At 38.2% G+C, this 13,871-nt stretch overlaps 1 protein-coding gene across 1 annotated transcript in view; it reads left to right on the top strand.

The window, feature by feature from the left end:
* The window catches only part of LOC130186340 (potassium/sodium hyperpolarization-activated cyclic nucleotide-gated channel 1), a 68,032-nt gene extending 56,612 nt beyond the window's left edge, over positions 1-11,420 (top strand). The window contains exon 8 of the mRNA XM_056403396.1: positions 6,546-11,420. Within this exon, the coding sequence (XP_056259371.1) occupies positions 6,546-7,639 (1,094 nt within the window). The 3' untranslated portion in view covers positions 7,640-11,420. The remainder of the gene's footprint in view (positions 1-6,545) is intronic.
* The last annotated feature ends 2,451 nt before the right edge of the window (positions 11,421-13,871 follow it).

Raw genomic sequence — 13,871 nt, 5'->3', positions numbered from 1 at the left:
TAAATTCAGGCCACTGTTGCTCCTGCATTTCATGCGTCAGAGTCACACTCAAGTAGTAAAAAGTATTTAGTGAATATACTGCAAGTGTGAACATAATGATGATTGTTTTCACACTTTGTCTCAGATACTGTAGTTATTTATTCAGTCAGTCAGTCAGTCAGTCAGTCAGTCAGTCAGTCAGTCAGTCAGTCAGTCTTCTCAACCCGTTTAATCAGGAAATAAAATGACAATTCTCCTGAACCTGAAAGAGGCAGGTCGAGATTCAAGGCGCACTGTATCGTATGAACAACCTGTGAATAGCACGTAGTCAGTTAGTCTTTCTTTGCAGCTCAGCTATTGTATGCTTTGAATAAGGCGGTAACAGAATGCCGCAAAGTATGTGGCGACCCCTAATGCGGCGTGCTATGAAATATTCTGAGAAGTCCGACCTGTGCACCTGCGCCTCTGACAACTTGCAAACAAAAATCCCCTCCTTTATTCGACAGATCACTCAGACCGAGTTGGCAAAACACCAACATAGAAAAAAGTCAGGAGGATGCGTTCTCATGCATAGTTATATTATCCAGATCATTATATCAAGTGTATCATCTTTAATATAATTATTCTATTTATTTCTTTTTTATTCCTATTATTTATTCCTCGGTTGTAATACAGAAACAAAAATCTATAATGAATTTCACCTAATTTTTATTCCTCGTGCAGACAGATATCAAATTCATTAAATGAGCCACTTCAAAAATGATTCATGGTTCATATCATTAGCTTATATGGCTGCTAAACATATAAATTAGCCACAACTTATCAGCACCTTCTTGTTCACAAACGTTTGTGCCTGGCAATAACGCTAGAGCACATAATGTTTAGGTATTTCATTTGGTTCCGTACTATATTAACTACAAAACAATAACATCACCTGTATAGGAAACTAAAGTTGAATCTGCATAATGACAGTGTGCCAATGTTGTCTCATATCAGTGGTTAAGCTTTCAGTCTGTATCTACTTTTCTATCTGTTATTGTTGTTTTTTTTCCTCCTTTGTCATGGCTTTGTATTTGTGTTTTATTTTGCCTGACACAGGCACGTCAGTATTGAATTGCTTTGCAACCCAAGTGTTGACTCAACATTGAAATAACTGCAGTGTCAGGCAAGTCAGCAACAAGCAGTGAACAAAAGATTTGGAACAAGACCTCTCCAAGTCAATCAGAATCCCAACAGCAGACGTGTGTCAGTGTTGAGGCAGCCTTTTCTCCTCAGAATTACGATCATATGCAAAGAGGTTTTCGGGGGGACATCACGTAGCCTTGAAGACGGGATTATATGAAAATATCTGACAACACATTTCAAAATGTTCGCACCAAAATTCACACTAACCACGTCAGTTTGTTTACAATATCTGCTCATGCCAACTAAGCCTTGGTTATGGTTCGGTTAGTGTTAGACAAAAGAGAACTAAACCTGCAGTTTACAAATTCACTAATTTCTAGTTTAATATGGAACACTGGCTTCATTCTTCCATTCAACCAGATCTCAACACCAACTGTTCCCCGTGTTCTACAAATGCCACACAACTTCTTGCATTGGAACTGAATGACAATGAAATTATCTGCCTATGAACATAATTCACAGGAGACAAGGTTGCATATTTTTGGACTAACATAATATCTTTAAAAAAAATAAAAGACACATGATCTGTATTTGCCCTGTAGTGAAGTGTATGAATTTGTCCTTCGCAACATACCGTTTGCCCTTTGACCTCAACAGTCCTAATCTACATTTGCCCTTTTTATGAGAGCTACCAGCTGAGTTAGCTTTTCACCATAGCTGTTCACTCTGACTGACACCTCTCAGAGTGACATAGATTGGATCCATCCTTTCAGACTAACCATGAAGGGGGTTTTGTCTCATACGAGGGAAGATACTTGTCATGATCCGTGCTGGTTGTATCGTTTCTATATATGAACTGCATTTGGTTACATGCTTGTCTTGCTCTAAAAAGGAAAGAAAAAAAAGTAACCATGCTTTGAAACCAATAACGTGTTGCACATTTGACATTATCTTTTATCTATCTAAAAATTATTTGACCAGGAGTCCGTCTTGAGACGAGCACATCTCGTTTTCAAGAGTGTCCTGGCCGACGAGTAGGCATCAGGTAAACACTTTATTCCAATTCCAGTATTCGAACAGGGACAAACTGACCTATAGAGGCTTGCTAAATGGATCCGGTCTCAAAGTCATCCTCCAGGAGTTTGACCTCTTGCTGAAGGTTACATTAACTGTTTAATTCCTGCATCAGTGACACATACCTCAAGTCACCCACACTAGTCCTGCAGATGTTTTGATGGACACATTCAAAATGTCGACAACTAAGACAATCAAGGAAACAAAGAGTTCTCATTCAGTGTCACATGCCATGTTTATTTTGGAACTGATTTTTTCACAGCTGGATTGTGAACACATGCTCAGCTCTATTGGTGTGACATTTTTATTTCAATCTTTGAATCCTTTGTTCAAAGTGTATTCACAAATGAAACCATGTCTGCAGATTAGTAAAGACTTTACTAATGCAATGCCACATACAGTCTCCGTTACATGCAGAAATCCCATTTCATTTTTATTCATGTTTTCACCAATAGAAAAAAAAAATATATTTGTTTCTGATTGTCTGACATGAAATATAAATTCACTCTTTTCTGTGTTTTCTGTAAATTATTTGGGAAAAGACAATAATGACACTACTGACATTAATCAGAAAAAAAGTCACTAATTTTTTGGCTTTGACTGTATTTAGACACAGTTACAGTGATGTCATGTTGAACATATGTGGAGGGAAAAAGTTTATGTAAATCAATTAAGAATAATTTTTTTCACACACATTTACACCAGTTGTCCTCTCTAAAAGCTTCTTTTGTGCTGGTGTAGTAAATAAGCCTCAACAAGAATAAACTGAAATCATATCCTAAAGTGATTTGTAAAATTAAAATGAATTACAGATTATTGGTGAATGATATATCAAACTGCATTATGAGTCAAAATGAAAATTGTGTACTTTCTTTGTGAAGCCTTGAATGCATCTCAAAATGTGTCTTTTTTGTTTTGATCAGCCTTCATTATTTATATATGATGCTTGTTAACATTATGATATTTGTGATTTGATTTTTTATTTGTTTGGTGTGTTTGTTTGGCTTTCAGGCTGTTTCACAAGATTTTTTTTTCAGATATGGGTTAATTACTGTATTTTTTTTTTTTTAAATCATATTGATGGGTGAATTTTGTATATTGAACTAATCTCACTGGTTCTATTGTGCCAGGAAAAACAAATTAATAATACAGTGCTGTAATTGTATTATTTCCAAATGCTGATTCAACCCATATCTGATCGATTTTTATTTCAATAGAATATAAGTTTTGTATCTAAAAAACAAACATTTCTTTACCCATGAGTGGCGTTTACATTGTGTTCATGTTTTTGTTTGTTTGTTTTCATTTTTTTTTTTTCTTGTTTTTTTTTTTTTTTAAGTCAGATTTCCCTCCAAAATTTATAGATCAGTTATTTTATGTTCTGACCACTGGCATACACTGGTAAAGCAGTCCAGAATAATTTGCGCAGAAAATAACAGTGTAAATCAGGTTTTGAAAAGTTCAAAATGTGTATTTGCCTCTCACTCAATAGAGTGCCACAGGAATGAGTTCTAACACTTGGAAATGATTTAACATTTTAGCACTTCTGGTTCCTTCGTCCCAAAGTCTATGGGTGTTTTGAATGGGTTTTTGGTTAGGTGAGTGATATAACGTCTGTGGTTAACACCAGCTCAAGATGTTTTCATGTTTTATTCTACGACATATAATACATCAGTTTCATTAAGCTTTTATGTCTTAAAAATAGGTGGTTGCTAACAAGTGGCTAAATGAGACTACAGAGGTAGCTTTTTACTACTGCTGATTGTATATAGGCTTAAAAAGAAAAAAAGAGCCCATTGGCTTTTTGTCGAGGGAACCAGGGTGATGCTAAAATCTGGGTTGGCCTACAAAAATACATCAGCCCTGAGGCACTCCATTACAAGTTTTTTTTGCACTGTAAAAAAAAAGTGAGGGGTAAGTTCAATGTAGTGGTCAGAACAGGGCAGTAATTATACAAGAAAAAGGTGTGTATCAGGACCCAAGTTAAACTCTTGTTACAGGAGGTGTGTGTACATATTTCAGAGGGGATCTCTCACATTTACTGTGATGTAGTTTAAGTGGTACTAAAATATTTCCCGCCTGGCAGTTGGTTAGATAGTCTGTGAGGTACTTCACTTTTGTTTGGGCTGTTGAACATCGTTTGAAAGTGAACTGAATTTTTACAGCTCCTATACCTATACATTTTACCAATGCACAAGAGGCATTCACAGGCATTTTCTGACAGAAAAACTATGTCCATCAAGCAGGGGGGGGGGAACGTATAACAACTTTATAGGAGAAGATGCAATGTGCTATTTGCTCAAAATAACTAGATATAATAACTACTGCTTAGAATAACTTAAATGTAAGTGTGCCTATAGCCCTTAAAGTTAAAGATAAATTCTTTGATAAGTGTCTATTTATCAGACACAGAGAGATTAGCAGAGGACAGAAATAAGAAGAGGCCAGAGAAGAATCTAGAAGGGCAACATCACTGAGAGCCTGTAACAGTGCAATTCGTATGAGCTGTTATTTCTTCTGTTTGATTCTGATTTAAATTAACTAAACACATTAAAGTGAATGACAATTATACACTTACAAAAATGATTAAAATTCACACACTGACTGGCGCCTGTTGCCCTGAACCCAACGAAAACCTTCTGTGTAACTACCTTGGTGATGTACTCAGAAATTGCCATCAAACCAGCAAGAGTTCACATCCTCACAGGTTCTGTTTGGGGAAAAAATAAATAAATGTGTTGTCCTTCCAATCTACAGAGTTTAACCCTGTCACCTTCAAAAGTGCAATGAAAGAGGCCTTGTAAGTTAACAGTAGTCTTACGTGGTGCTAGTTTTAGGTCTTTACTACCCGACCCTGTAGTGACTGCTGCAGTAAAAGTGAACGTCAAAATGGAAAACTCGATTCGAAGAAATTGTCTGTGACAAAAAGCAACATCAAACTATTTTTCAGCCGCTGAATGCACGGCTCCTCTGCAGCCTTGAGGAGAAATTTCCTGTCCTCAAGGACAGGCCTTAATGATTGAGTGACTGTGGCTAAAGCCTTCAGCACACTGGAAGTTCACTCTGTCTTCTTTACCGAGAAATAATGCTTCACAGCCTGTCGATACACAAGGTCGACAGTAATTACAGGAAACGCGTCTTCTAAATAAATTTGGACACAGTCATTCAAAGTGAAGATGTTAAATGGATCTTTATTATTATCACTACTGGCAAATGTGGCAGTTCCCTCATCGAACAATAATAAATTTAAAAAAGCGGTTTTAGGATGTCTTTCGTGCCTTTAGTACCACTTAGCATTTTACCACAGTTTTGCTCCCAAACTCCCAAAGCCAAAAAAGTGGTTGGTGTTTAAAGAAGCCATCTGTCAAGCATTTATTTATTATCACGGTTCATGACTTATGACAGGCTGGTGAAGACTTCCAGGCCTCTGGGCTTTAAACGCCCTTTATAGTGCACAACTGAAGCAAAACCAATGTGTTTACTACATTAAGACAGCAATGTATTATTATTATTATCATTATTATATTTATTATTATAGAATTCTGCAGACAAATTGGTGAACACTTTTCTTACATAAATGCTAATCTCCTCAAATTTCAATGATAAAGATAATAAATAATCACATTCTGTGGTAAAATGTGTACAGCTTAGTTTTATTTAATATATATTAACATTTACCATCTGTACTCAGTTCTGGTGAGGTACAGTAGTTTGTTAGGAATAGATCCTTGTGGGTTTGTTTTGTTTTGTTGTTTTTATCTAACCTTGTTTCAAAACTATAAAAGGTTATTCTAACTGTCCTTGTGATGTGTTTTAGCCGAGGTGTCATTGTGATTTAAATAGGATGTGACTTTAAATTTATTCTTAGATCTTAGACTCTTTGTCTTTTCTTCTGAAAACTGTCCAGTAACGTGTGATGTGTGGGTACAACTCATCTGTATTCTTCTGTGTTTCATTGTCCACATCAGCACTCTCACAGTCTCCGCTATCACGTCACACTTTAAGTAATCTTTGTCTCCTTATGTGTCCTTCACTCCTCTGTATACTTCCCATAGTCATTACCATTCAATGTCCTTCACACTTTATATTCAATATGACAAACCTTAGTGGACATGAAAAGATGCAGCTTGTAAGATTTTTTTTTTTTTTTTTAAAAGTGAAATTAATGGAGTGAATTTATGAATTGAGAAGATGGATCTTCTCTATTGAAAGTTTGGTGTCTATAATGTGCTGAGGTCTTCTTACTGAAATGTACAAGCTGCATCTTTATTAATACTGTCCTGAATCCTGTCCTTTTCCTGTGGTTTAGTGCAACCAAAGTTTGCCATGACTGTATGTGCTCACCTCTCCTGACTGCATCCCAACAGGGAAGAAGAACTCTTTGCTGCTGCAGAAGTTCCAGAAGGATCTGAACGCCGGCGTTTTCAACACACAGGAGAACGAGATATTGAAGCAGATTATTCGTCAGGACAGGGAGATGGTGATGATGGTGGACCGCAAACAGTCAGTCACCGGGATGAACTCAACACCAATGTCAGGAAACTCCATCATTAACTCACCAGCCCAGCCACCCTTCTCCACTGCCTTCGGCACCAATCAGCTTCAGCAGTCCTCTGTACCCCTGACCTACAGCGCTTCAGCTATTGCCAATGCCTCTGCTGCCCGCATGCTGCCAGCTGCTGCCGCTGCTGCTGCTGCAGCGCAGGGAGTTTACCCTGCTCCCAGTGTTTCCCATGGCAACCTGCATTCTTCCTCAATCAACCCACAGACCCCACTCCAGCAGCAGGGAGCAATCATGTCGCCCTGCTCCTTCACGGCTGCCATGTGCAGTCCGCCCGTGCAGACCCCTCTGGCCAGCCGGAGCTTCCAGTACGGCTCGCCCACAGCCTCCCAGCTGTCACTTATCCAGCAGCCCATTGCCCAACCATCTCTAGCTGCACAGCAACAGCTTGCTCAGCAGCCTGCTGTGTCAACTGCAGCTGGAACCTCTGCCACACAGCAGCCGTCACCTCAGCAGCAGCAGGTCCCCTCACCTCAACGGGGAGACATCCACAAGAGCACACAGGCTCTTCAGTCAGGCAGCTTGAGTCGAGATGTCCGACACTTATCGGCCTCCCAACCATCACTGCCACATGACACATCTCTGGGGCCCAGAGCGCACCCAACCTCAGGAGACTCTCTGGCCTCCATCGTGCCACCAACGGCGGCAGCGATCCAGGGAATGAGTCTGCAGAGTGGCATCCGCACCACGGTGCCCCAGCGGGTCAATTTATTCCGGCAGATGTCGTCAGGAGCTTTGCCCCCGGTTCGCTCAGCCACGGCAGCAGCGGCGGCGGCAGCAGCAGCAGCAGCATCATCATCCTCAGCCCAGCACAGGGAATCCCCCGGATCTAGGAGAGATTCTGTCCTGAGCAGTACAGAAACTGAGCAAGACAAAATGCGTTTTGCATCAAATTTATGATCCCATTTTTCCCTTTTGATTTTTTAAACTTAAATATGTTTCAATTGAATTTTAAAAATGGAGATACAGCAAAAGAGATAAAAATGAGGAACTTCAGCATTTTTGTTTCTCTCCAGTTTTCTTCTAAAATAACCCCATAGAAATCCTGTACATACAAGCCCTTGTATTATATTTTAGACACATTGTCTCCCTAAACTTAAGAATGTATATTATACAGACACATCTCTCCTTTTCTTTTACGCCATATTAATCATATTACACACACACACACACCATATATATATATATATATATATATATATATATATATATATATATATATATATATATGTATTTGTATGGATGGATGTGTGGAAGAGTCAGTGTGTGTGCGTGCATGTGACCGCGTGTGTAAAATCCAACTACAATATTTGGCAATGGCAATTTAAAAGCTGTAGTATAAACATGAGTCTTCCTTTCTGAGAAATATAAAGAATTATATACAGTGTATGAGGGGTTTTCTTAATTTCTTTTTTTTCTTTTTTAAACTGGAATGCATTGTGGATTCTGACAATGACTATTTCTTTCCTTTTTTTTTTTTTTTTTTTTTACTATTGAGGAAGAGGAAATTTATCTTCTCCGATTAAGCAGCTTTAGGCACCACTGTGGAATAAATGCAAGCAACTCTGACAAATAATCTCAAAAAGCACACTCAAAGTGAATCTCATACTGATTTTCCTGAACCCTCATTTCAGAAACCAACACAAATACTGTAACAAAGTGTTACGTTGCCCTCAGCAACGAAAGTAGTCTGCTGAACCACTATATCCCCACAGCGGCTCACATACCGATCCCGACAGTGTTATGGGTCCAAAGGGAATAGATAATAGAAATGCTGCTTTCTTTGTTTATTTTCAAGGAGAATGGAGTTTGGAGAAAGATATGGGTGGATGCTATTGTTTTCTATTTCTGATTTCAGATGGCTGAGATGTTACGTAATGTTGCTTAAAAATTCTGTGTATATTTATAATATTTATAAACTAAAGATTATCACCATTATGCAATAGACTGTGACATAAAGATTACCTATATGTGTGCTGTAAATAGTTTTGTAGATCTAGTATTTACAGATACTGTGTGGTGCATTCTCTATCATAACAATGTCTTACTTCTATCAGGAACCTGGATATCATCTATATGCGACAAAGGTTAAGTGACAAAATACATATGTTTCATAAGAGATAAACAAACCTTAATGCAATAGCTAGCACTACTTGATGCTGAGAAATGCCTGATTGGAGGACATTTATGACACCCCCCCCCCCTCTGTATACTATTCCTAGTCCTATTATAGTTTTCGATTTCACATCAAGTGAACGTATACAATATTTACCTACAATTCAAAGTCGTCCTATTGAAAGTAAATGCGTCTTTTCTATTGCCTCATTCCCCAAAATCTGCTTAGGATCATTTTCAGAATGATTCTCTAGTTTATATTAAAAGTTCAAACTGATTATTTTATGAAATGCATTGTTTAAGGAAAGAAATGAGGCTCATGTTTTTGATTCATTACACCTTTTTTTCTTTTCTTTTCTTTTTCAAAACCACAATTTATATCTAGTGCTTGCTCATGTGCTTCTTGAGTAAAACTGTACTGTTTGCTGTCATATCACAATTGCTGTAGTTGAAGAGCCTGGCACGACATTTTCAACACATGTTTTCGGTTAAAAATGTCAGGTATCCAGTTACTCAAGTGTGCAGGGGGACAATTTCACTGAGAGGTTTCTCTTTTTTTTGCTGCTGCATGTGTGGGGGGAAAAAAATGCTGGTTTGCATTAAGGTTTCTGTCTCATGTAAATCCACTATTTGGGCTTAGGCACTCTAAACTGGCCTGGACTGATGTTGGAGGGAAGGAAGGTCAAACCAGAATATTGTGACTCTATAAAAAGGGATAAAAGCTATTTTGACTATTTTAATCCTATCACAACTAAAGTATTTGATGACTCTACTAAAATAAGTCAGCCATTATTATGGCTTGCAGGTCATTTCTCTGCACATACTGTTGACTGCAACGTTGTGCTCAAAGACTTCCTGTGGTCTTCTTATTCAAATATGTTCTACTCTGTATTTTTATTTAGAGTCACAGTTTTCATGGCACCAAATATCCCATCGGTTCAGAGCGACTAAGCCCCCGGAGACACTGTTTTAAAAAGATTACAAGTCTTCGCTACAGATTGTGTCGATAGTGTACCAATACAGTCAACCCACCGATGTCATGAAAGCATGCACTGTCACAAATACTTAAAAAGATACTATCTCAAAAATGTTGACGTTAAATGTAATGTTAGATTATGTTTTGTTCATTGTCTGTCTGCCTAGACGTTATCTGTGTGTGAACAGAAGCATTGACTTTTCACATGGACATTCTTAAGTATTTGTGCCTAAACTATAGCCATGTTCCATCCTTTGTTAAAGAGTGTGAGCTCGTGCGTATGGGGGAGGGGGAGGGTGGGGTGGGGGGGCACTTCTGCACACAACTGCGCATTCATCCTTACTATACTCTATGTGTTCTATGTCTCAGTGTTTTTTAGACGGGAAGGGAGTAAGCAATGATGATGACGGCCAAAATGTCTCAGTTTATCCAATTGGTATCTTTACTTACAATGTGAACTTCTAGAGGCAGGTTTTTTTCTAACATTCTCAGTCAAAGCTGTTTAGAATATTTAATGGAGAAGTCATGTACAGATTAAAAGAGAAGTGCAATCTTTAGACTTGCGGTAAATAATATCACACTCGATGAGACATTGTACAAATTTGGAGAACCTTTATACCTTTCTTTGTAGCTATAGCCACTGATGTTTAGGTGGAATATTGATGTGTGGAAGGAAACTGGCCAAAGCAAAACATTCTAAGTCATTGTCTTTGTTTTAAATTGCACTTTCTGATTTACTAATAAAAAAGGGTACAGATTCTTTCAGCTAGGTTAGATGTTGAATGAGAAATTAGAAAGGGAGCAATATCCCTGAGAGTTTGTGCTGCCCTGGTCCTGTAAGAGGTTTTAATGAGGGGAGGGGGGAGATGTTCTATTTACAACGGAGAGCGCTTAAATCGTGAATATGCCATAGTGTATAGGAACTATAGTACACAGTCGAGATGGACAGCAGCACTGTTGGTTTGTGCTGTTTTTGATACTTGCCTTTGGAGGGAGAGCTTCCCAACTATGTGCTTTTTTCACTATACCAATCACAACTAACATACTGGAATGGGCATTAATGGTGACGTTAAACACAAACTAATGAGCTTACATATTAGCAGTATAGAGACTCTCAACAAACCAGCACATATATTTGTATATTTCTTTTTGTTTGTTTTGTTGGTTTGAGGAAAAAAAAAAAAAAAAAAAAAAAAAATATGACATGCAAAAAGAACTGAAAATAATGCCCAGAGAGGACAAACCAAATGTTGATTTGGTTTTGATGACAACAGGTTTCATATGTTTACTGATGATGTGCGCAGTGGAGAGAGAGGCAGAGGCTACATCAAGCTGCTCTGTCCTCTTAAACCCCGCTCACATGGTCATTGTTCAGCTCATTCATGTAATCCAAGGCTTAGAGAAAACGAACTATTAGTTGGTTACTTGATACAGATGAAAGAAAGATAAATGTAAACTTTCTTACAACAATATGCAGACAAACAGTGTTTGTCAAAAAATCTTTTTGATTTTTTTTTTGTTTTGTTTATTTTGTTTGTAAATAATAAACCTTTAAAATATAGAAAATAAACGACATATTGTCATTTAAAAGCAAGTGTGTGTCATTCTGTTGTCGACCAGCGTGTGCTTTGACGGAGCTCTTACTCATTTGCACTTTGATCGAGGGAGAAAATGGAGAAGTGAAATCAGAGATGAGGCAGTGATGGAGAGGGTAAGAGAGGATTCAGGAATAGTCTCTGTCAGCAGTCACAGGCGAGGTGAGAAAGCCGTCTCTGCGGGCCAGCGGGGATTTCCATTCATTACCTACAAATCCAGCTATCAGTCATAAAGTCATCTCACAAAAGACAGATTTCTCTGTATGAGCATGTACTCGTATACTGGAGTTACTAAATACAGGCTAATCTGTGGCCTTTTTATAATATTAAAACTATGTTAATTTTTGATTGCATGTGCAACACTTAGTTGATCAACAGAAAATTAATCAGCATTCTGATAATTGAATGTTTTTTACTTTGTTTTTGTTTTTTTTTTACACTATTTTCTCATATTTAATAAACCAAACAGTTAGTTGATTAACAAATAAAATAATATTCGGATTAATCAATAATATTTATTTGCATCTCTAATGTCTCAACACTATCACATTTATAAATACATGTGAGTTCTAACACTTTTGATGTAATCTGGCAGGATAAGCTCTGAGTACTTTACACTACAAGGGTGTCCATTTTCTCCCTCCCAGTTCCAAACAGAAGACGAGCACAGCTCAAATTGCAGAGGTGGTTTGCAGTCACCTTGTGAGAGCCGGGCTCACAGGGGTTACGCCAGGGTGACGCATGCCTCAGCTGATCCGTAGCTCCATTATCAGAGGAACGCTGCCCTCGATTAGGCATTTATGTGTCATTAAATGTGTGTAATTGTATTCAGGGGAAATCATTTTTTTAGCATGTGTTTGTGAGATATGACTGAAGATATGACACCCATAGCTTGTCTACAGAGCCGTTATCACAGGAGCATCTTCACATAATGCCACATAATGATTCACAGTGATGTAATATTAATAGATATGAGAATATATACATTAAAAAAAAAAAATATATATATATATATATATATATATACCGCACACACTTATATTTTTCAACTGCATCTAATGGTCTTCTGCAACTGGATTTCTTTCAGTTGTCATGGAGTTGACTCAGTTGTCATCACTGACAGAAGTATAAAGCTTCAGTCTCACACTAAACAAGGTGGACGATCTGATGATGATGTGGTTGAAAGCTCTGGAAAAAGCCAATAAGTAGAATTTGAGTTAAGATTATTTCGTCAAACCTCAGTTTCCAAGGTTCATTTGCGCTCAATCTACTTGTATCATTCTCTACGATGCAGCAGCACAGGATACGTCTTTCCAAAACTGTGTTACTGTTCTATTAGTTACAGTGCGAACAAGAACAAGACACATCATCAATTCATCTCCCATTCAGCTGGTAAAACTGCTTAACTATTGTTCAATTATATGGTCGGGTTTAATGAAGCCTGAATGGCCTGATTAGCACGCTTTAACAATGGCAATTGCACTCCAGCCAGTAATATTAGTTCTTATGAAAGAAAAACAACCTGACCCAGAGTTCCTATAGTGCAACCCTATCAGAATTATCTTTTGTGCCATGGACATGATTTACAGAGTATCCTATGAGTATGTGTTTAAGTCTTTTAATTTGTCTGCTCAGTGCACACCTGTAGAAAAGCTCTTGCTATTCTTGAGGTCTCTATGAATACGCAAATGTACCATGAAACTAAATTATTGTCTTTCAGACATGGTCAGGGCTGTAAACTAACGGTCGCCACTCGCCAAATGCGACTAAAATATTCCCCTGGTGACTTAATTTTGGAGGGCTACATGCCATGGGGCAGGTAAGTGTTTGTCACAATATAGCAAAACATTGCTGCGATAAAATGCCTAAACATTTTTGGAGGTGCACGTTGACGGACGCAGAGGCTCTGTGTCGGGGGTTCACGTCGACGCAGAGGCTCTGCGTCGTGACGGCGTCGACTTGACGCAGTAGTATAAATCAGCCTCCACGCGTCACCACCAGCCCGCGCAGTGTTGTTCCGGCGCAGCAATGTGGAGGCACATACCCGGTGTGAGTGACCCAAAAAGAAAGAGTATAGAGGAGAAAGCAGCGTACCAATTAATTTGTGGTTGGCAATAAAACGATGAAACTCGAGACCATCCGAGAGCACGAAGGAAGAAAAATGTCACGCTGTTTGCAAATCAGTGTCTCGGGCTCAGTCCGAGCATCTCTTCACTCAACCTGCCGTGACTGCTCTGACGTCTTTATCAGAAGAGACCAAAGATCATGCACTGATCCACTTTGTTCTGTTCTATTTTTTTTTTTTATTTTCCTTGAATTTTGTTATTATCATTTGTTATCAGAACAGGAGGTTAACTGGTACTGGCACTGCCCATGTTCGCAATGTTTTGAATATTCAAAATATTAAAAATGTATTTTGAATAATATTTTGGTCTCTTTCCTAATA

Source organism: Seriola aureovittata, chromosome 18, assembly GCF_021018895.1.
Source record: "Seriola aureovittata isolate HTS-2021-v1 ecotype China chromosome 18, ASM2101889v1, whole genome shotgun sequence".
Taxonomy (NCBI): domain Eukaryota; kingdom Metazoa; phylum Chordata; class Actinopteri; order Carangiformes; family Carangidae; genus Seriola; species Seriola aureovittata.
The sequence above is the reverse complement of the archived record's forward strand: the minus strand, read 5'-3'. Positions and strand labels throughout refer to the sequence as shown.